The 22,994-nt window shown below is 42.2% G+C and overlaps 3 protein-coding genes across 6 annotated transcripts; 1 reads left to right on the top strand and 2 right to left on the bottom strand.

The window, feature by feature from the left end:
• Positions 1 to 332: 332 nt before the first annotated feature.
• On the top strand, positions 333 to 3,531 carry rdh20 (retinol dehydrogenase 20). Its single transcript, XM_063911502.1, has 5 exons — positions 333 to 939; positions 1,742 to 1,840; positions 1,993 to 2,138; positions 2,725 to 2,859; positions 2,967 to 3,531. Exons 1-5 carry the CDS (start codon positions 487 to 489, stop codon positions 3,082 to 3,084), a joined length of 951 nt encoding a protein of 316 aa, XP_063767572.1. The 5' UTR covers positions 333 to 486; the 3' UTR covers positions 3,085 to 3,531.
• A 744-nt stretch (positions 3,532 to 4,275) lies between these two features.
• Positions 4,276 to 11,377, bottom strand: stau1 (staufen double-stranded RNA binding protein 1). 4 transcript variants are annotated; one of them, XM_063911898.1, is made up of 15 exons: positions 11,195 to 11,377; positions 9,189 to 9,489; positions 8,796 to 8,917; positions 8,532 to 8,688; positions 8,278 to 8,434; positions 8,005 to 8,176; positions 7,799 to 7,894; positions 7,440 to 7,652; positions 7,209 to 7,352; positions 6,942 to 7,088; positions 6,764 to 6,839; positions 6,341 to 6,660; positions 6,115 to 6,237; positions 5,551 to 5,630; positions 4,276 to 5,042 (listed from the first exon to the last, which is right to left on the bottom strand). In XM_063911898.1, the coding sequence occupies exons 2-15, from the start codon at positions 9,379 to 9,381 to the stop codon at positions 4,955 to 4,957; spliced, it is 2,088 nt and encodes a 695-aa protein (XP_063767968.1). In that variant the 5' UTR covers positions 9,382 to 9,489; positions 11,195 to 11,377; the 3' UTR covers positions 4,276 to 4,954. The 4 variants fall into 4 exon arrangements, with proteins under 4 accessions (XP_063767968.1, XP_063767969.1, XP_063767970.1 ...); XM_063911899.1 differs by having other exon boundaries at positions 8,278 to 8,431; XM_063911900.1 differs by having other exon boundaries at positions 8,544 to 8,688.
• A 188-nt stretch (positions 11,378 to 11,565) lies between these two features.
• On the bottom strand, positions 11,566 to 22,761 carry pbrm1l (polybromo 1, like). The gene is given in 31 exon segments (XM_063910715.1): positions 11,566 to 11,986; positions 12,233 to 12,446; positions 12,655 to 12,719; positions 13,048 to 13,206; positions 13,927 to 14,082; positions 14,162 to 14,360; positions 14,461 to 14,662; positions 14,761 to 14,944; positions 15,366 to 15,523; positions 15,624 to 15,769; positions 16,263 to 16,505; positions 16,601 to 16,758; positions 16,947 to 17,138; positions 17,243 to 17,457; positions 17,963 to 18,387; positions 18,389 to 18,603; positions 18,800 to 18,905; positions 19,002 to 19,281; positions 19,472 to 19,557; positions 19,720 to 19,861; positions 20,050 to 20,266; positions 20,349 to 20,440; positions 20,530 to 20,615; positions 20,698 to 20,796; positions 20,886 to 20,954; positions 21,043 to 21,159; positions 21,378 to 21,527; positions 21,637 to 21,784; positions 21,907 to 22,004; positions 22,182 to 22,358; positions 22,658 to 22,761. Coding segments are annotated over 30 exon segments (4,926 nt in total). The 5' UTR covers positions 22,326 to 22,358; positions 22,658 to 22,761; the 3' UTR covers positions 11,566 to 11,825.
• Positions 22,762 to 22,994: the final 233 nt, after the last annotated feature.

The raw sequence follows: 22,994 nt of genomic DNA, 5'->3' as shown, positions 1-22,994 counted from the left end.
AACAATCAAAGACAAACCTATAAATAGTGAACCGGAGAAACTGATAATGCTTTTCCGGAGCTTTATATTCAGATAAAGGTGCAAACTTTTTCTTATACTTACGTTCAAAGTGCACACTTTGAATAACAGGGTCCTACAAAGACCCTGGAACTTCAATAATCGTTTACTAATAACGTCTGGCACGTGATTCCTCAGTAATAGTAGAGTAGCATACATCTGAAGCTTGCAACACAAGTGTTTTTTATCAGGAGCTCAAGGTATTTCCTCTAATCCGGGAGGAGAGTGTTTAAATAAACCACGGACGGAGACCTATGGTCACAGAAGGAGGAAAACACTAGCTTGGCTGTCTGCTTCTTTCTCACTCACAAAATCTAACAATAAGTCAGGTCGCAGGAAACACATTTACAGGTGGGAAGTCTAACCCACTGTAGACTACTGAGACATTTTTTCCGACAATCAAGACCCTCAGCAGTACAGTAGATCAAGATGATTTTTCTAATGGACCTCCAGATGATGGTGCTGGATGTGATTTACTTCATCATTCGCAACTCTATACGGATCATCCTGCGCCCACGCACCAAGCCCATTGATGGGGAGCTTGTGCTGATCACAGGAGCAGGTGGAGGCCTGGGTCAGATCTTTGCTCAGGAATTCACCAAGCATGGGGCAGAGGTTGTGCTTTGGGACATCAACAGCAGTTCCAACGAACAGACAGCCAAGCTGGTGCGGGAGAAGGGGGGCAAGGCGTACACGTACACGGTGGATGTGACCAACAGGGAGGATGTGTATCGTAGCGCAGAGCTTGTTAGGAGGGACCTGGGCCGGGACGTTACAATGCTGGTGAACAACGCTGGAGTGGTGGCTGGGGAGCGCATGTTTGACTGTCCTGATGAAATGATAGAGAGGACCATGAAGGTCAACTGCCATGCTCTCTTCTGGGTGAGAACTTTTTAGTCAATATGACATTTGTTAAAGCGACATGAACAAATATAAGTGTTGAATCCCCCAGAGGACACCCCTTAGGATCAGTAATAATAGTAATATTTTTTCTCATTATCCCTGACTGTTTTATTAAAATATCCTTATGAAACGAGAGAAGGGTTAGCAGCAAATTGAGAAAAATGCAAACACTTCAGGGAATTCAGTCATTGTCTTGATTGGCTTGTATGAAAATGTCACACTTTTCTTGTTTGGCAAAAACATCAAAGCAGTGAGATTTTATTTAAATCATAAAGCTGCACACACATTGCTTTGATTGTGTGCCATCTTTTTTCCTTCTGTTTCCTTAATTTCACACATTTTTACCTCTCAAAATCAAATCTGCCCTTTTTTGCACATTTTCTAAGTCGAACACAGACAATGATTCAACACCGCCTGAATTAAGACCTGGAAATAAAACTTTTCACAATGCACAAGCTTTGCAGCATCAGCTGTTGTACAGAGCAGGTTATTGTGCACAGTGTTAAGTGTGACGTGTAAAATGTTTTGCGTTAATAGCTTTATCCCCTTCACACTTTGGACTATACTGTGGGGTTCCCACATAAATCCTCTTAAAGCGAATCTGCTCGTGCAACATAAGCTTCCTTCACATTGAGCAACATTTAAGTAAAAATAAGTTTCACAAACTTGTTGCCTCATGTCATCCTGCTGCAATCTAACAGTGTGTGTGTGTGTGTGTGTGTGTGTGTGTGTGTGTGTGTGTGTGTGTGTGTGTGTGTGTGTGTGTGTGTGTGTGTCTCAGACAGTGAAAGCCTTTCTCCCTCAGATGAAGGCCCAGAATCACGGACACGTCGTCACCATCGCCAGCGTCCTCGGTCTCTTCAGCACAGCTTGTGTCGAGGTGAACCACGGAGCGGGAGAAACCACTGCAACACTAAGATACAACACTTCACAGAGTTTCACACACTTTTCTGCTTAAGTCAGCTAATCAAATTGTAAATCATTTTGTAAATTTCCCCCAAAAACGTTTATTTTTTTTTTGGTTTGAGACAGGATTACTGTGCCAGTAAGTTTGCAGCAGTGGGCTTCCACGAGTCTCTGGCCCATGAACTGCTGGCTGAGGAGATAGATGGAGTGAAGACGACTCTTGTGTGTCCCTACATTGTAGACACCGGCATGTTTGAAGGCTGCAAGATACGGTATGCCGACAAAAGAGCACATACTGCCTTATCTAATCACATCATGTCATTAAACTGTAAATCCAAGTGTCTAAATGAGTCATTTAGACCCAAACTGAAATATATAACAAAATCCTAAATAGGTATAGCAGAACAACAGCTCAATCAACAATGGCATTTGTGTTCCTGGCTTGCTTGTGTACTATGATAAATGGACTGTATTTATATAGCGCTACAGCCTTTACGACCCATCAAAGCATTTGAAATAAAAGTAATCATTTACCCATCTCATTCATACAGAGCAGTGCAACTTGCTCTGGGAAGCTCCCATTCACACACTCTCACACAGATCTCGGGGTTAGGTATCTTGCCTATCGACATGTTGAGTACAAGGGCTGGGATCGAACACACAACCTCTTGATTGAAAGACGACCATACTCCTACAGCCACCGTCACCAGTTTAGATTCATAACAAATGTTTTTAGTATCACCATTGGGCATTCTGTCTAAATTAAATTCCGGTCTATTGACGTTATGTTGAATGTATGAAGATGCTGCATACTAACTCATCGGTGACTGCCTGTTTGTCATTTGGTGCCACTAATAGGGAGGAAGTGGAACTGTTCCTCCTGCCCCCTCTGGACCCCCAGTACTGTGTGGAGCAGGCCATGAACGCCATCCTGGTAGACCAGCCGTTAGTATGCATCCCTCGCCTCACATACCTGCCATTCCTCTCCAGAGCGTGAGTACAGATCTACACCTTCAGATCAATCAGACTATAAATAACTCTGTTGTTTGGACATAAACACTGCTCAGCATCTGATGTTCATGATGTTTGTTTCTTTTCAGATTGTTGCCATGGGAATCCAATGTGGTTACATATCGTTTCATGGGGTCTGACAAGTGCATGTACCCCTTCATTGAGGCTAAGAGGCAACTATTGAATAGCGCCATTAAGGTTGAATAATTTCACATTAGTACTGTCAATAAAATCTTTGTACAGATGAGGATTAGTGTAACCAAAATGTATTTCGTTCTGTAGTCGATTTGGGAGTCAAAACAAAACTAAATAAGAATATCCTTCTGCTTGTGTGGACAACAGTGGGCCAAACTGCCCAGTTACACCCGTGATTCATTAACAACCTATTGCACAAATATAATACGGAGGCCAAATAAAGCGGACTGTGAGCTTCAGAATAACCACTCAGGAGTGTGTACCAGATGACAACTCAGCCAAGTGATCATCGGCACCCACACAACTACTGTACATTGAGATTATGTTTATAGTCCCTTCAAACAGATTTCTCCATACACCTGCGAGATGAGCACTAAACACTTACTGGATCCTGGACTGGCCAAAAGGCGATGTGTCAGAAATATCTATAATTTAATGTTTCAGGATATTGCGCAGTATTATGTTTACATTAAATGAAATGATTGATATATCTCCAAACACTCTGTGTGGCGAGTGCTCGTGATTTCTGTGCTTATTGTAACTCTTACATGACTCATATTTGCATTAGCAAAAAACATGGTAACGATGATAAAGGCGGCAAGCAGTGTGAGGGGAACTGGTTGTGAATTTAAACTGGATTAAAACACATAACCATGAATTATTTTAAAAACTTTATGATTTCGTAAACAAATGACTTTTAAGTGGCCATTTTTAGAGCTACTTCACAATACTTGAGCTATATCTGGTTCCTCTGTTTACTATAATAATAAAAATAATTGATTTGTATAGCACTTTCGTATAATAAGTGCAGTTCAAAGTGATTCACAGTAGACATCTCACAGGAAATTGATATCACATTGGATACACTTCAATCAGTAAAAGACATCCCAGCAAAAATAAGTTAGACGAAGCAGCTTTCATTAACTATGCCCCAAAGCTATGGACCAAAATACCTATAGAAATCAGGGAAGCCTGGTCAGTGGAAGTCTTTAAAAAAAAATAATTAAAAAAACATATTTGTACAATTTAGCCTTTTAGGAAGCAATTCTCCTGCTCCGTCTCAATGCACTGCGATGCATTTCAACCAGTCGCCTGAGAGTGTGTTGAATTTGCACTATCCTCCTTTTTAATGCACAATTCCATCGTTCTACCTTTAATCTAAATCTGGTGAATACTACCCATGTCTAAAAAAAGAGACATGTCTTAGTTTTGTGCAAGTAAGCACATCAGTTTATTACCATGGGGAGCGGAGAGAGGGGAGAGGTTGACGCGGGAGAGTAAGGAAGCATCAGGGAAACATCGCTGCCACACACAGCAGAGACAACGTCACATTACATCAAACGCTACATTTAGTAACAAGTCCATCCCAGCCCTACATGGTAATGTCAATAACACTTCACTTGTGGTTGTTGATGTAAAGCACTCTAGGAAAATCAACAGAGGTTCGCCAGCTGCACCGTAGACAAAGATGGGGTTGTGACCTTTACGAGAGCTAGTTTAATGAACTACCTCAGCGGGGGATAAAACGTAAAAGACTTTAAAACAATAAGAAAGTTCTCACAGAGAGGAAACAAGTTCTAGGCTAAACAAAACAGAATTCACAGTTAGTCGCTTCTTTTTTTCCCCACCAAATAAACCCCAGACTCATTGGCTAGGATGCAGCTACTTTTTCTAAAAGCAAAAAAATAAATACTGTGTACAAATTAAACAAAATCAAGGGGAGGGACCTATTTTTTCCTATCGATCTTGTTTAACATTTTCGAAAGGTGAATATGAACAGTGATGGTTTAGAGTCTACAGAACCGGAAGCTTCCTGTAGCCGTCTATAACTAAGAACACAGTGTCGGAGTTCTCTCTAGTGCTTTTACAGACCACTGATCCTCTAAACAGTGCCGTCCAGAGTCTGAGGCAATGTGCTTGAGTTAGCCTGTTTCAGGTGCAAGTCACCTTCCATCTCCTGCTTGCCACACCTGCGGAAAATAAGTCACACAGAGTCAGTGTTAACAGTTAATCCATCCCAAAATATTAATTTGATAGCTGTGTTAACGTGTACCAGTGTATAGTGTTTACATGTGACGGTGTCGACAGAGAATAAATATCAGAAACACAAAATCAAATCCAGCCTTTGAACAAGAGCCATGTTGAGAGCCTAAAACTATTGTCACCTTAATGCTGTGCTTTTCATTTACAAGCTACTTCTTTTTATCATAGTAGAGTTATGAGCAAGAGCTGTGTGTTTATCTTCAGAAAATCAACAGATGATCTCCTAAGGTTCCCTGAGAAACGTGCAGCACTTGGAAAATTAGTAAAAAGAACATTTGACAAGCAACATCTTCAGAAAAAGCCATTTGATGCTGATTGAAGTGTTTACATGAGGCGTTTTCTTGATGAGTGATTCTGTTCATTAGCGCGATGAAAGGTTTATGTTAAACAGCTACAGTATAAGTAGCCAGAGAGACGGTGTTTGTCACAGCTTACCGAGAGATTGGTCCATTTCCTGTCCTTTCATTTGTCTGCTGGTCCAACTCAGAGAGCAACTTTAATATATTCAATGCAGCCTGTAGAGGTGAAGAACAGCAGAGGTTAAAGGTTATTGCATGGTCCCAACTGCTACTCAGTTGAGTACAAAAAGGAAACAAACGAAAACTCAGACAGCTATCACCGTAACACTTGCTTTGTTCTGTGCAAGGGCAGTAATTAGCGGAGGACAAGATAAGAGCTTATTGATACGTCTCGCAGCATACGATGCACTGAGGACTCATCCTTCCTGCTTCTCAACATTGGATGTTGTTATGGTGAGTGACCCACTTATAGCCCCTTGTTTCCAGCTTTTTCCTATTAGTGTGATAGCCTGGCCCTATCTGAGGCATCCAAATACTCCCAAATGTATTTCACTTTAGCAGGAGAGTTCTCTCCTCTCTCAAACACTATGTAATTATTTGCATTGTAAGTTTAGAGACATGCAATCTAGACATACAATAGAAAAAGCTTGGTAAAATAAAAAATGTTAACAGTACATTTTATACCTCGAAAAAAACTCACCATATCATGACAGGATTCTAAATCTTTCCCAATCCCATGACTGATGAGCGGTGGCTGGGAGGAGCAGTTAATCAGTGACACAAACTCGTTCTTGTTGTTTTTGGGAAAATCTTTGTACTCCACCTGCAAGCAAACACAGTATTTCAATAAAGCGAAGCATGATTTTGACCAAATCAAATGCATGCATACTAAGGGCGGTATTGAAGTGGAACACGCCGTCAGTTACCTGCAGGTTCTGCACCGATGCAAGAAAGCCGAGCTGCTCTGAAGGCCTGGTGAGCGGTCCGTGTGGCAGTTGGTTCAGATTGTTTTTGTTCTTTAGGATAGTCTCAGCTGTTGGGGATGTCCCTGCGTAAAGCAGCTCGTTGGCAATCATAGCAGTGATTGTGGCCTTGCCTGGGTTGGGTGCAGCTCGACTGTAGTCCTTGGCCTGGGAAGCTTGGCAGACTCCGACTGCCTGAGCCACTTCAGGGACCATGGGCAGGATACCTGCAGGCAGCTGCTGGTGGCTCATGTAAGGCAGGCGGAAGTCCTCCTCCTTGGTCACTAAACAGGAAGAAGCACATTTACCAGGGCTGTATAAATGACTGAAATAAAGTAATATGACCTCAGCTAAATATTTCAGTCTATCAGATCTGTTGATACTTACTCAATGTGGCCTCCTCTGCAGAGCCAGGTTCGAAGAAGGTCACTTTGCGCCCATCACCTTGTTTTTTCACTGGGGTCTTGATAATACAAAAACAATTTCAGGTTCACAAAGGAGCGTCACAAATGAAATCTTTCTTGTCTGCCAGGTTGACGATGATTGACAGAAGGTGTGGCAGTACCTTCTCATCCATTTTCAGAGCGGGTTTAGGGGGCTGAGGCTGAGGCACTTTATATCCCAAGAGCTCCAGCATTTTCTCTGCTGCATTCCTCTTGGCCACTTTTTTACTAGGCCCCATTCCCTCTGCAGTCTGTCCGCACACCGTCACCTGTAGCACAAAAACATGCAGCAAACACATGAAAAGGCTGATTGGGGGAGAAATCAACACGCAACGCAGAGGAAATCAGACACAGACATTGCATCCGTTAAGGGAAAGCTGCTGAATCACCTGCATGACGAACTCCCGGCGCCGAGGCAGACCCCTCTCCGTCACCATGCTATACTCCGGTTCCTTCTCCTTCTTGGCCTGTTGGATCTGAGCCAGGCGGCTGATGGGATTCATTCCCTGGCCATATTCTGGGCTGGTTTGCAGCTGTGGATATGAGGTCAAAGGTTACTTAATGAAGAGTGTTTAGGTCTGATACAGATTTTTCTTATGGCTGCTCACAGCTCCCTTTACCTTGATGATGGATTTGGTTTTCTTTTTGATGCGTGGCAGCGTCTTCTCCACACTGGGTATATGTGGCAGCCTTTTCAACTCCCCTAGCACCGCTGCTGCTGCGAGCTTCTTTGCAATTTTTTTACTCTTTCCTTCACCCTCTCCATTGAACTCCCCGACTGCTACGCGCACTATAAAACTCTTCATATGGGGAGGGCCGTCTTCTTTTAAAACCTGGAAAACAACAGAGAAACATTGTGATGAAGAGGAGCATTCATGTTCTATATTTAAACTTGCAAAGAAACAGGAATAGTCAAACATCTTCTCTACGCATTACTAAACTGATGTTCAAATGTAGTTAAAGAAAGTAAAAAAATCACCTCAAAGTTGACAGGTAAGTTGCGTTTAAGTGCAATTTCAAACACTTGACTGATTTCTGATTTGTTGAGGTTCTCCTCCTCAGGCTCTCCATTCATCTGTTCGGAGCAGGAAGCACATTAATGAAAGAAACGCCATTTAAGTCTTTTTCAAACTTCAAGTTCTTCGTAGCACTTTTTCATGCCGAGTTTGTGCTTCTTCTTCTCACCTCTGGTAACTCTTGCAGTATTGGCTCTTGGTGCAGAACTTTCAGGGCCTTGGCAGCAGCTTCATGTTTGGCCAACTGCCGCGTGCGTCCCTTTCCAATAAACTGCTGGCCTCCGATGGAAAGCTCCATGTGGTATAACATTGGTCCCACTGGAGGAAATGGGTAATAATACCTGCATGCAAAAAAAATTAAATGCAGCCATTTTTTTATTATAAAACAGACCTTAGGAGGAAAATGTCTGATATTTCATATTTCTAAAAAAAGACAACTTACTGTTGCATAGGGCGCTGGTAAGGTCCTGGAGCCCGGACGTTGTAATTGAAGTTTGGTGGTCTCATCCCAGGATATGGGTCGATAGGTTTATACATAGGCTTTTTACCAAGCTTCATACATAGTGCATTTAACTCCATGGTATGTGTCATACCATCTGCTGAAAGCCAAAGATAAAACAACAAGTTAGAAAACTATTAATGCTTGGAATTAACAAACATTACAAAGAGTGTGCAGTGCCAGTGGGAGGAGCCCACCTGGGTTCTTGCCTGTGTTGCGGGGCGTCCTCATGGTAGGTTTGGGAAGTGTTGTCTCAGCGAGGGCAGATTCAGCAGCTGAGTGCTGGGCTTTCTTGATGCTGGTCCCCTCTGCCTCCCAGTGCTGATCTCCCAGTGTGAGCCTCACTGAGAAAATCTGGAAGATGCAGGAGACAGAGATACAATAGATTTGTGTTCATTCGAACCGCCATGTGACATAAAAACAACAGCATAGTTTGTTTGTTAGAACAACTCTCAGAGTACCTTTGAGTGAGCTGGCCCTTGCTCACACAGCAGCTTATACTCAGGTTGAATCTTGTTGAAACGGGCTAACTCATTCACCAAACACATCGGGGTCTTCTCTTTAGGGTTTGCCATGTTAGATACTGTGAAAAAAACTAAAAGATTTAGAATACTCGCAATAAAGCAAATGAAGAGCTGCAGGGGACACAGGGCTCGATAAACCTTTGAGAACCAAAAGCATTAAGACTTCCAAACGCAGTGGTGGCGTACAGAGAGACTTTTATACAGTAAAATATGGGTTTGAAAAACAAAGTATGGATCAAATATATGATTATAGTGGCTAAACAAAGGGTAAAAAAAAATGTTTTATGACAACAAAAAACAATACGTTTTTGACAAATTAATGAAACAAACCTGAGGTGTTATTGTAGGGAGTGGCTGAGCCAGCAGGGAGAGCGGAGCTCCTCATGGGCTGGCCGGCGCTCTCTGAGGGCAGAGTGCCGGCAGCACAAGGGATGCTGTAGCCTGGCTGAGGCTGCCCCAGCTGCAGTGGGGCAGAGGCAGCAGGTATGGGACTTGAGGGACACTGAAACTGGAGCTGGGACATCCTTGTATGGGTAAAGTAGGACGAGGTCACGATAAGAACTTTGAAGTGCAGAAAAGATGAATGCCAGAGTGGAACTGTTGATTGAGGAGGTGTGGATGTAAGCTCTGCCTGGAAAATGAAAGAACATAAGACTATGAGACTATAAGACGATTATTAAGTAAGATGTACCAATGATTAAGTAGGAAGAAAAGAACATGGTGTCACTGTCAGATGGAGTCCTTAGCTCCTGATGGGCAAGCCAAAGAGCACTGACCGGGCAGGCTGCCCATCAAAGGACTGACAAACCATAACATCCAGATTCTCCTCTATGAACAATTGCTTCCAATTCACTGAACCTGGTGTGAGAGGGAACCCAGGCAGAGATGGGAGAACATGCAACATCAGCACAGAAAGGCCCCGGCTGGTCAGCTTTGAAACCAGAACCTCCTTACTGTCAGGCAACACCGCTAACCAATGACCTTCACACGTAGCTTTTGCAAGTTAAGTTCAACTTTGCACTTTTAAATGAGTGTGATTGTTGAACTGAAACAGGCCGACATCATTTAATTCAATGTTCAACATGTGTAAGGATAATGAGAATGTTGGTCATGCAGGTAAGATTTAAGACACCATAATCCACTGACATGAAAGTCTAAAAGCCAAATATTGCCACGCCTATAATACATGCGGTATAAAGCCTTCCTTTAATATAGTACCACAAGTACTCTAAAATACATAAACAATTATAATTAAAGTTTCATTTGAGTTTCTGATTCCTGCACTGATGCCAACCTGAATATTTCTATCCTTACCTCTTTGTGAAAACATTGTACTTATATATTCCATTTGTGGCAATGGGGAAATAATTCATTTTCGAGTATTTTTTACACGTTCATTAATAAACAGGTCAAATTAAGTTAAGAGCAGTATTGCAACAGATAGGATGGTAACTCTGCTGAATGCCTCTCACAAATGTGTTTCCACTTCAACAACGTTCATGAATGTTTCTGAAAACTGTATTGGGCCGTAAAAGCCCACATAATAAATAACGACTTGTGTGGGCACCCAATGAAGGACAACACCCCGAATTACAACATTGTAGAGGCAACTCTATAAATCAGTAGGTCCTCATTAACATTGTTTTGCGGTATATTGGCTGTCAATTAATGATGCTACTGATCCAAAAACTTTCTAATTCATTTGTTCCACAGTTGGGTGGTGTCCATCAGTGTGGGTGTTGTCAGGCCCTGCAGCCTCGGTTTAATCTTATCCAACTAAAATTCCCATTCACTGATTTCAACACACGCAAATATACTATATTATTCATATAAAGTCAACTTGAACATTTGCTAGTTGTTTAAAGAAGATTAGCCGGTAAGCTAGCTAGCTGTTACAGTAGGGAGCTTCTACTGCCTGCAGATATGCAAACAAGAGAATGTCTCTCACAATGGCCTTGCATATTTCCTGATGATGTGTCTATGAGTCCCCATAAAGTAGACATTACTGTCAGTAAGACATCGACAAGCTCTTTATTTTACCAGGCCGGCTATGCGAGTTTTCCCAGAGGACCACGTTAGCCAACTAGCTTACTGACTACAGGGGGACGAATAGGCAAAACAGCGCCCTTCTTTAAAAACACTTCCTAAATGACAGATGCAATGGTGTCTTCTGAAAGATGCACAAGCAACCCATAAGCAGCAGCACTTGACACTAGTTGATAAGCTAGGTACACGTCTCATAAATCGCAGGGAGTCTGAGAATAGCCGGCGAAAATGCTATCTGGCTAGCTAGCTAACCCGACCCTCGATAAGTCACTGCACAACATAAACCTCACCTCGTTGCTCCTTTGGTTCGGGTTTTAAATTATTCCATAATACACGTTGATTCACTAACGTTTGCTTTTGTTAGTGGCAGGTTTCAAGAGTCAGACTAAGTTATTTTAGTATCAAAAAGCGGGCGGTGAGGAGGTGGACATTGGGAGAACAGGGCAAACACTAAAGAGAATGGCCCAATCTTGATCCTTCCCTCAGGAAGTGACGTTGCCAGAGAGGAAGTACTTCCAAAATAAGGCAGGATTTAGTGGACAGTGAGCACGATCGAGCAGTGACGGGGGATCAAGAGGTTCTGTTTAAACATAAGTGCAAACTGATAAGTTCAAAATACAAAGCAACGCTTGTTGGGGACATAAAAAGCATCAACACAGTATTTACAGTGTGTTCTGAATTTTATTTTGGTAGAATCAGTAAAACAAAAGAACATTGGTTTTGCAGCACAATTAATCCAGTAAGGTAAAAAAGGAAATGCACACACAAATAACTAGCAAGCTCGTTATATTAGCTAATAAATATAAAATTGATCATGATTCACTATAAAATATTGCTTCTAAGATCTATGATCCTTCTTAAACTCTATAGCCTGAGGAAAAGAGCAGTGAGTGAGCTGATTATAGTGGTCGGTCCTACAGGTTACAGGTTGTATGCCTGTATGTTCAGAGAGTCTCGCAACATCAAGTCACGCAGGCGCCATAGAGCATCCGCCATGGTGGTGTGGGCTCCTTTGCTTTTCAGCCAGTGGGCTGGCAGCCGGCTCTCTTGCTCTTTGGTCAGATGAGCATCACGTCTTTGAGCTGTGTCGGAAACACAGGGTTATTGATTAAAGTACTTACTTAACAGGCAAATGATGTTCACTTGTGAGTCAAATTATATCTCTCAATGTTTTTAGCAGACGGAAACAAGAGGCATGAACAAATCTAAATCAGATCATGTTGGGGGAATTGGTGGTATAATATCAAGTTTGAGTATGATCAACATTTGTCCACAAAGACACTTCTACGTACACACATCAAATGAAAAGACGACTTAAGAAACATCACCTCTAAGGGTTTGATCCCACTTGCTGACGGAGTTGGAGTCTGAATTCAAGCCCTCAATGTACTTCAGGTAGGCCTCTGAGTGGAGCACCCTCTGGGTCTTTGGTGGTGGAGCCACAAACATGGGAGTGGTTGGCTGCAGGTGTGAGGGTTGGCCTAGCTGGCCCTGTCCAGGATATGGTGGAGGAGCTTGTGGTCCTGGGCTGAACATCCCGGGCTAAATGTGACAATGAAAAGGCACTTCAAATTAAGTTCACAAAATGCTAATAATGAATCTAACATGGCATGCATGGCAATGGCAATAAATTAAACATTCGTAACAATCATCAATGAAAAGTGGCGGCAAGGTTTCAAGGTTTCAAGGTTTCATGGCCGACACCGTGGAAAAGTATCGAATTTGAAGTAATTTCCGAACTTTGGCTCACCTGTTGCATAAAGTTTCCTTGAGAAGGACTTCCTGCCATGCCATTCATACCAGCACCCATCATACCTGTTAAAGGACAATTGTTAGTTTATTTGCATTTAGTAGCTGTGTAACTTAGTAGACCTATGACAATGTTTTACAATGACTAGTCAAGCCGTTAGTATTTGAATATCCGTTTGAAGTTAGTGGCTAGGTGACATACATTATATCTGTAAATGTGTATGGATCCTGTATGCTTATGATGTGACATGTGAGTACACTGTAAAATAGGTTGTCTGAGAGGAGAGAGCTCTGACTGCTCAGTGAGTAGAGGGCCGGCAGTGCAGCCTGTGGACCAGGTAAACCCTCCAGCAGGAGAGACACGACTGGATGTGACTAGGACAGTGGCCCTTACCCTGATGAGGCATGCCGGGGTACCCAGGCATACCTTGCTGGAGATGGTGGAGAGGCAGGAGGCCACCCCCTGCGTGAGGTGGCATTGTGGCCACACTCAACAAGCCCTCATGGGGGCCCTGCATGGGCATGTAAGGGTGGCCGTAAGCTCCCATCATGCCTTGGGAAAGAGGGCAAGGAGAGGACAACAACATATCCATGCATAAGTGACATGCAGTTGACTCTATAATAACATGCACTACTACTTCACACAGTGGCCCCTTTCACACATGCACCTTTAAACAAATGCTCTGGCAGTTTTCTCTGTTGGTTTAGGGCTGGTAGGAATTTGGCTTGTGTGTTAAAACAACTCTAGTGGAAACAGGAAATAACAATATCCTTTTGTAAAGCTTGCAAGTTGTTACAATGTTCTCGCTCGCTCACAAACTTTTGTTCAGCTGTCAAAAAAGGAGACTTGACACTGACGTTTTCTCTAGAGGCTAATGTGTGGAAAACTAAAGCCACTGCCTCATCCAACTAACCAGAGCTGAAGATGTTAAAGGTTCACTGTGCCAAACGGGCAGACAATATGAATGGGTCTGAGAATGTTAGCAGGCAAAACAAGCATGAATGTTAAATGAAATAAAAATTCTAAAAGTATTTAATTTGTAAAATCATGCAGTCAATGTCATGCGTTTTCAGATATGAAGCTAATGATAATGATGATTTCTAAAAAAGGCCTAAAACAATGTGAAACGGCAGCAAAAGAAGAATGTAGTTTTGGGGGAAAATATGCCTTAAATGGTTGGAAAAATTAAGAGGATTACGGTTTTTAACAGTCCAGCCTCATTTCCCAGCTGCCTTGTTGTCAAACACTCGTGCTTTCTCTGAGAGGGGTTACCTGACATAGGTGTCATGTTGTGGTTTATCATTCCCATTGTGCTAGGCGAAGCCACCACCCCCATCAGTGCCCCTACAGGGGTACCTGCTCTAGGGGACGCTTGCTTCGGGTGGGGTCTCTCACGCTCCTGTTGATCCACTATTTTGGCTGCACGTTCTGAAATTAAAAAACAATCCCCGTTTTGACTTCAGTTGACTTTAGACAACTTTCTCACCCACTAGTTGCTTCCTCTCACCTTCATAGTCCACTTTCTTGGTAGACTCGAGGTTCCTCCACTCGGTGCCCACGAGGCGACTCAGCTCCCCGAAGGAGAAGTCTGGATGTCGAGCTTTGATGACCGCTCGCATTTCACTGCTGAACAAGATATACCCACTCATGTTGATCTTCCTTTTGGCCCCTTCCTTCTTGGATAAGCCTTTCACCTTGGGAGTAGCCTTCATGGAAAAAAAACGTTATTGACGTTAAAAAGGATGGAGGTTGAGGATCATTTGGAGATAAGATTTTGCTTTCTTGGGTTAAGTTCTTTGAAGGTACCTGAGAGGGAGTGTAATTGATGGAGTCCATATCGCTGGTCAGAGGGGTTTGCATCTGAGGCATAGAAGGCGTCCGTGGAGCATCCATGTCGTCCTCCATGTCTTCCATATCATCATCCTCTATATCTGCCAGTTTGACCTCAAGCTCACTGATCTTCTTGTCCAACAAGGGAGATGCTTCCTTCTGTGGCACCATCAATTTCCTGGGTCAGATACCAAGCACAAAATAAAAACAAACATGAAAATGAGACGGGGCCAGAAACTTCTTTGATTAGAAACAGTGCTCTTCTGAAGGACCAACCTAAAATAGAAGACCTCGTCCTCCACCACTTTGGAAGAGTAGGAGAAGCGTTTCAGACCCTTGAACTTTTTCATCTGCTTCTCTGTGTCAATGTAGCGGCTTTCGCACAGCAGCACATCCTCTTCTGGAACCTCGGTAGGCCTGCATGACAGGAAGTCCTTAAAGGAGGACACCATACATTTGCCTAGAGAGAAGAGGGGAAGGATAAAGTCACATGTTGATAAAACTGTTGATGGAAAACTAGAGTCAGAAGTCAGAGGAGCAACGGGAGGTCCATTTTTTAATAAAAGTAAGGTGAATATAACAAAAAATGCATTACATGATAAAGGGTTGCTTAAGGAAAATGCAGAATCTACATAACGTTAATGGTAATTATTCTGAATAAATACATTTTCTAACATTTGGTGATCTATTTATTCTGTGTAGGAAAAAAAAACCTCATAAAATCTTCGTCTTTTGTCTTGGCAAGACATTGAATTATTGATTGAAGCCATTTTTATAGCAATTAAGGCCTTACTGTTAGATTGATGAATTCCTAAAGACTTTTTAGAAACCTGCAGGAACCCTGATGAGTCACCTGTGAACAGATGATGATAAGGCAGTACCTTTGACACAGGTGATGGGCAAGGTCTCCTCCAGATGGCTCAGGAACACTTCTTTCTTGTAGAACATCTTTGTAGGCTCATGCTCCGTTTCCTCGGGATGGATGAAGATGGGCCCAAAGAAGAAGGTAGATCCGTTCTTCACCCAAAGCTTCTCTATCCTGCAGCCCAGTCAGGCAAGATATGTAAACAGTAACCAATAACTCAAAAACAATCATTAAGCGACAATATCACATCAAACTCCGGCATATTTTCACCAACCTGGCAACCCGGGGCTTTGACAGACCATGTGACTGGATGTAAACGCAGTCTCCCATTTTGAACCACATGTTGTTGTAGCGTAGCTGTTCATAGTGCTGACAGCCGGGCTCTGCTCCACTCATCTCCATAATGACATCTTCTCTGTCCTAAGCGAATACACATGGACACAGAGGACCCGGGTGTTTATTAATATAGTGACAAACAAACTTTGATTCTTAGAACTGAGAACTCCTCTGCTACCGGGCCCATGTCAGGACATGCCTGCTACACGCTGTGAGCTAATGAATCCCCTGTAGTCGGCCAGCTGACAGTGCTCTTGCTTTGGAGACAATGTGCTGCAGTCTTTATTGGATTTTTCATTTAGAGCTTGAGTAGACTAAAGGGCTAGGGTCCTGTTTGGGGATGCCTAAAGTAAATCAATACTCAAGACTGGTATTCCCTCAATTTCTGTACATATCATTTGGATAGCAGAGGATTATAAGTAATTGAGAGGAACTATAGAACCTTTCTAGAGCAACTTTTTGTTGTTAAGGACACAAGTGAAGAAATCCCTCTTATCTTAAGGTCAGAAATGAATAAATAAATATCAAAGTGTATATATTGCCATGTCCTCACCATAGAGAATAAAGTTTCCCTTACCTTGTCAATAAAACCGCCACTGCCTGCATAGGAAATTGTCAGTTTGTCCTGATCAGGTTTGGCAAACATGGAAGCAACGCGGACAACCGGCAGCGGCACCTCCCGAGGAACCAACTTCACAGAGCTCACAGGCACGGCCCATACCTTGATCTTCTTGAACGATTTGTTCCTGGCAGCGTAACGGGACTCGCAGATGTACACATCCTCAGCTCTAAAGCCCTCAGCTTGCATTTTGAAATAATCCTATTTCAATGACAGAAGAAAAATGGTGGTTAGGTTAACAGATTGGTGTGTAAACAAAAATGACATTCCGTTTGTTATTCTTTAGAGGGTCTTACCTTCACAAACAGGACAACACATTTGCCCAGAACTTTACTGATGGACACTTTGTTGTAGTAGTCGCTCTTGAAGACTTCCTTCTCCAGAAACTTGCGAGTTGCCAGGTGAAAGGTTTCACTTGGCCTGTAGAACCAGCAGCCATGGAGCCACTTCCCCCCTTTACCAACAAAGGATTGACAGATAATCAATACAAGAAAGATTAGAATTTCCAAAATCTCATACAAATCGAATAATAAAAGGCAGTTTGGTGTTATTCCCTATAACAACTTGTGCCTATTGATTATGGCTTGGGTGTGTCATAACACGGTATATTCGCCGTTTATGAGTTAGTAACTGATGTGTTACCTGATTCATCCTCCCACAGGCGTTCAATACAGACGATGTGCGGCTTGAGTTTGGGCTCAGACGGCTCCACATACACAAAGTCCCCAACATGGTAGGTGCTGTTCTCAAAGCTGCAGTCCTGACTGTACACACGCTCCGTCTCAGACTCCGACTGCCACTTCTCTCCAGGGAGGTCCTCTGCTTTTTTACCCTCTTTAGGTACAAAATATATATATTGATTTCAAATGAATATCACGTAAACATTTGACCATATTCATCAACCCTGTGTATTGTGCAAGATGTTCACAAACACACACCTTTGTTTTCGTCCTCCTCTTCCTTTAGCTTGTCCTCTTCAAGCTCTTTGGGGATTTTCTCCCTCTTTTCCTGATCCACGTCGTTGTGCAGGTGTTTTGAAGTGTAGTTCAGCGAAGTGGAGAGCAGAATCTCTCCGTTCTTGCATAGCTCATCCCTGATCTTAATGAAAAACTGTTGAAGTTCCACTGCATCCTCAAAAATCTCAGAGTCAGTCCTGCAAATGCATAAAAGACATTGCTAAATACAGTTTTGAACACTTTGGCTTCCAAAAGAGATTATCGCACTGTTATCTGAAGTGTCAGCAAGTAAGAAAAATAGTGTCACAGTACACAAACAATTACATACTTGGGAATAATGACATTTTGAAAAATGGCAATTGCACATCATATCATTTACATTTTAAGAAAGATAAATCTGAAAGGCTCTTAAGAGTTATTTGAGCATATAACACTGGACAGAAATGGCAAAAATACCATGAGGATTTCAGTAGTTGATGCAATTGTTGTTGACTTGAAATGTTTTATTTTAAATGTAGTACAACCTTGTAATAAGGACTACAAGAGTCCTTTAAGATCAGAATAAATACAAACGATTATTGCATAAATGCATGAAAAAGTGCATTCCTCCCCTGTTTGTTGTTGGTATTTTCTGACCGTTTCAGATATTTCTTTTGTCTCTACATCAAAAAGAGCCTTCACTTTAATTTTACTTATATATACCTGTGTAGCCTCCTTGCTTTCTCAAGCACTTCGAACATGTGTTCCTGAAAGACGTCCAGTCTGCTGTAGCGGGCTCGGTCCACGTTCATCCTGATGACATCAAAGTTAAGCGGTGGTTTCTCAGGGGCTGCAGGATCTACAGCGGGGATCTCAGCCAGAGAGTCGCTGTAGCATCGGCCCTCTTCATCCTGGTGGCCCATCATGGACACAAACAGGTTCCTGATCAGCTCTCGCACCAGAGGACCCACCTCAGAAGGCAAGGAGTCGTCGCCTCCCTCCTGCTGTTTGCGTGTCTCTAGCAGCACCCGATGCAACACCAGCGCATCGCGATAGATCAGAGACTCCGGCTCATTGTAAATGCAGGCATTGTTGAACATGAGAGAAAAGTCCTCCACCAAGGCATCAACGTCTTGGTAACGGCCGCCCGGTAATATGGCTTCGTAGGCGCTCCATATCGAGGGGTCTCTTGATGGTAGCATAGTAGTCAGGCAGCTCGGCACGAGATGGCAGACGCAGGAAGATGGTGCTGAGACGGCGACCTCTGCGGTCAGTGAAGTTGCGCACAGCATCATAGAGCTCATTTAACCTCTGCTGGAGAGGGGTGAGGTATTTGGATTTCTTTGGGGAAACACCACTTTTTCCTAGATAACAAAAAACGTAGTCAAAATTAGGCAGAAATGTATATAATTTTTTTAAAAAGCCTAGAAACAGTGGTACCAAAAGCAACATGAGGACACAAATCATCTCTGTAATGACCTCTCAGCTGGCCTATATTTTCTCCATTTCTTGTGCCAGGTGTATGGTAAATGTTGATGTAAAAATGATGATCAAACTTACTCAGTTTCAGTTTGGGAGAACCCACATCTTCTTCTTCTGGCAGAGGTCCCAACTCTTTACGCTTGTCCTTCAGTATCTTCTCCAGAACATCAGCGTCATTGTACACCTATGTTAACACACCAAAAATCGGTACGATCAGAAAGATGTACTTAATACCAGAATGGTTTTGCATTCAGTAAGAGCAAAGATTTACACTGTCTACCTGAGATCCCTCCTCATTGTAATGCCGGGCATTTCGGAACATCAACCTCATTTCCTCCATCAGAGCTTCCTCGGACGCATAGCGCTCACTGCGGACGTTATGCTCAATGGTCTTCAGGTCCATGGGTTCCAGGATGACTTTATAGTAGTCAGGGTAGTCCTTCTTTGATGGTTTGACCATGAACAGATCACAAAGACGGCGGTTGGTACCCGCTTCCCGAGCCTCAGTCACTGCAGCATATAGGGCTTTCATTCGGTTCTTTTTCACATTTTTCTTGTGGCTGAAAAAGAATGAAAGCAGAATATAGATCAGCTTGGATGGTAATATAGTAAAAAAAAAAACACAGGTTTCAGGAGTGATGTGTTTTTTCTTCTTAGCAAGCAACTTCAGAATCTTAATTTTTAAAATGAATAGCAATGGATGTTTAATTTGAAAAATACATATGAAAGGAGAGAGAAAATCTTGCCTACCTTTTTCTCTTGACGCTCCCTGCATCAGATGACAGAATGCTGTCTCCATCCTCATCGTCTCTCCTCAGGAGTTCCCTCTTTTTCGCCTATACCAACAGACAGGTCATCAGACAGTCTTAGTGGACAATTACACTCAGTGGGCTATTTCTGCTAGAGTGTCTGTTTCTTATTATGGTGAATTCAATTCCTTCAACTAGAATGAAGACATCTTCCAGCGTGACTTGAAAGAAAACAGCCGACATCCATACCTGCAAGATCTGCTGAAGCCTAAAGGCCCGTTTGTAAATGCTCGAGTTAGGCATGTTGTAGCGCTTTGCATTCTCAAACATCAGATTGAGGTCAGCGTCCATCTGATCCACATTTTCATACTCGCAGTTCTTCATCTTTAGTCTAAAAATGAACAAAATGTTATTAAGGACTTGAATTTACCTTTAAAAACGGCCATTTCCTGGTTAAAAAGGTGCATTTACCCCACCACTAGTGTAATTAAAAATATCAACCAACAAACACTATCAGTTACTTTACAACAATCAAAATTCCAGTGCTAAACATGATATCCACTCAGGATCACTCCTTACCGGATCTGCTGCAGAGCGACTGGCTGTTTGATCTGCGTAAAGTAGTCGGGATATTCCTTGCGAGAGGGAAGGTGCTGGAAAGGTTCAGAGAAGACCTGGCCCTGGCTGTTCCTGGCACCCCTCACAGCTTCATACAGCTGGAAGATCGGGTTGCTCATCTCCATACTAGAACTCTGACTCTCAGCCTCTGACTCTCCCTCGTCGTAGCACACTGACCCTGCAAAAATATAATTTTTTATTACATAATGTCTTAGTATTCCAAACACAAGGTAGATTTCTCCTAAAGCGCTAAAACATACCAGAGAGCACAGGGTCGTCCTCACTCTCTGAGCCATAGTTTAGAGCTACGCTGACGCCAGACAGTCGATCCCCCTGGCCCGACCTGCGATTTCTAAAAAGACACAAAACATATAGTCATTTGCCAATTTGTATTTGAGAAAAAACTAACACACAAAATATGTGGAAATTGTTGATTAATACCTGATGCGCAGACTAGTTTTAGTGGGTTCTGCGTGTTCAAGATCAGTCTTCCGCTGGATGAAGACTTTCTTTATGGTATTAGCATCCTATACAGTACGAAAACAGTATTAATTATTAGATTTTGGGATGATACATTTGATATAAAAAATGATTAAATAAAGAGTTTACCTTAAAAACCTGAGATCCTGGTTCATTGTACATTTTGGCATTTTTGGCCATCAGGTCAATGTCCTTGGCCATTGCATTGATGCTTTTATAGTATCCAATCTATGAAAATAATACAAGTTAGTGCCGTTTATAATAAAACATTTTTTTATTAATGGTGAATGGTGCACAACAAAGTAATCATTCACTACCTGTATTCTTTGAGTGATGGTTCTCAGATCTATTGGCTCCTTTATGACAGCATAGTAGTCTGGGTAATGCTACAAACGACAGGCAGGCCTATTATTTTCAAATATGTAACAATCTCAGGGGCACCATCTGAAGTCTAAAGACTCTTCCAGGACTTACCACTTTGGAAGGCAATTTCTGGAACAGTTCACTGACCATACGCCCCGAGGGATCAGCGTGGGACACTATTGCCTCCAAGAGTTGCTCCAACACTTCCTTCAAATTGCCAGTTGGAGTCTCAAAGAAAAAAGTGCATTCAATTAGTTGTTTGGTCTTGGTTATTTGTTACAACATACCCAACTTTCAGACAAAATAATATTATTCTTATTTATAGAAAAACACATTCAACATTGAAAATATGTATTATTTTTTAAAACATGGTACATGCTAAAATGAACGTAACAAATACAAGTTGTACAAGCAAGGCAACCTTATAAGTGAGGGAAATAATTTACCTCTTCCTCAGTTGACATTCCTGGAGTATCCATCATTTCATCACCATCTTCATCATCCTCATCTCCGTCCCCATTTTGCAGAAAATCATTCCTTGTTTGCAAGTATACCTCCCACAACTTGCATGCAGACTGATACTCCTCATTGTCACGCTGAATTGTTGTAGAAAATAAATGTTGCTTTAATGGTGAGAATCGGACTTGTCCTATTACACAGTAACAGTGATAGAAATACTGCTTTAGTATTGTTTGTTCTTCATACCTTGTAGAATGATTTTGCATTGTTGAACATGAGCCGGAAATCTGCTGTAAGCTGCTCCACATCATTATAATCTTCAGACTTCAGTTTAGCTTGAATTTTTGTCATATCAATTGGCTGAGACACCACTTCATAATAATCAGGCTGATTCCTGAAAAATAACAAGGGGTAAATGGCATCACTGTAATCTCCTTATGTCTGAAACCCATACAATATTCACACTACACACATTTCCACAGTTTTGTTAAATCCCAATTCAAAGCATTAACATACCTTCTCTTTGGTACCCTCAGGAAAACATCACAAAGTTGCCTCCCCCGGTCATCCTTGTGATCCCTGACAGCATTGAATAGCTCATGGCATACAGCAATCTAGGGGTGGAACCAGCAATACAAAACTTAAAATATTTTCTGATGCACATAATAATAAGAGACAAATACACTGTACATTTTATCATACTAGGATTTATATAGTCTTTGGGCATACGAGGGTTAAGAACGATTACAAAAATATAAAAATGTATTTTTGGGTAACTCAAGTCCATTTACCGTATCTACAGGAGCAACATTGGAGGTTCGTCTTCTTTTCCTGCCACTACCAGGTGTAGAGGAGGAGGTATCATCCAGGTCCCCCCCACCACTGATGCTGCTGGAGGGTGAAGTGGCTCTTCTCCTCTTGGAGCTGGCTGACATCGCTGGCTGTTTAATAACAGACTAGCCCACTAGCTACAAAAAGAGGTAAACGTTATTACGGAATACGGCCCGATACACAAGCGTTTAGTTTAAATAAAATTCATAATTGGTACTTAATCACGCTCTTTACAACAAATGTAAAACTGGAAACAGAGCAAACTCAGTCGGTTAGCGTTAGCAGCGCTTTATGAGACAAAGCGGCTGTTAGCATGTTATCTTTACTTGCCGCTTTCTTTCAACACAGCCAAGATACATATTTTAAAGCTTCCAGAATACACGTGGAACCATGTATAATTTGCACACATACATTGACCCCCAAAATCAAATCTTACCCAAAAATACCCCAATTTCCCGTAGATCCCTGAGCAAAAGAAATGTGTAACGGCTAGCTGGCTAGCTATTGTTGTTTGAAAACTTCTGTCCGGAAGTTCAGGTTGTATTGTGTTTGTGTGGAGAGGAGAGCGCCACCTGAAGAAGTGCTGCCCCCTCAGGCTGGGAGTAGTACTAAATCCGAAATGATAGACCATTCAATTAATACACACGAACACAAACCTCACATCCTTTTTGGAAAAGGAAAATGTTAACATTTTAAAGTAAAATACTAGATCTACGGCAAAAAATGCTCAACAGCCATATGAAAAATATCTGTATCCAATTTAATAATCAAAG

The sequence above is a fragment of the Eleginops maclovinus genome, chromosome 20 (genome assembly GCF_036324505.1).
Source record: "Eleginops maclovinus isolate JMC-PN-2008 ecotype Puerto Natales chromosome 20, JC_Emac_rtc_rv5, whole genome shotgun sequence".
Classification (NCBI taxonomy): Eukaryota; Metazoa; Chordata; class Actinopteri; order Perciformes; family Eleginopidae; genus Eleginops; species Eleginops maclovinus.
This window is presented reverse-complemented; position numbering and strand designations above follow the sequence as displayed.

Bases quoted from the DNA above. Each gene is read 5' to 3' on its own strand.
- rdh20 (XM_063911502.1), top strand. From the start codon at position 487: ATGATTTTTCTAATGGACCTCCAGATGATGGTGCTGGATGTGATTTAC. The intron at 940-1,741 runs GTGAGAACTTTT...TGTGTGTCTCAG, and splicing joins ACTGCCATGCTCTCTTCTGG to ACAGTGAAAGCCTTTCTCCC. The intron at 2,860-2,966 runs GTGAGTACAGAT...GTTTCTTTTCAG, and splicing joins CTGCCATTCCTCTCCAGAGC to ATTGTTGCCATGGGAATCCA.
- stau1 (XM_063911898.1), bottom strand. From the start codon at position 9,381: ATGTCCCAGCTCCAGTTTCAGTGTCCCTCAAGTCCCATACCTGCTGCC. The intron at 8,689-8,795 runs GTACTCTGAGAG...TGCATCTTCCAG, and splicing joins AAGGGCCAGCTCACTCAAAG to ATTTTCTCAGTGAGGCTCAC. The intron at 7,089-7,208 runs GTGATTCAGCAG...TTTGTGCTACAG, and splicing joins GCCGGGAGTTCGTCATGCAG to GTGACGGTGTGCGGACAGAC.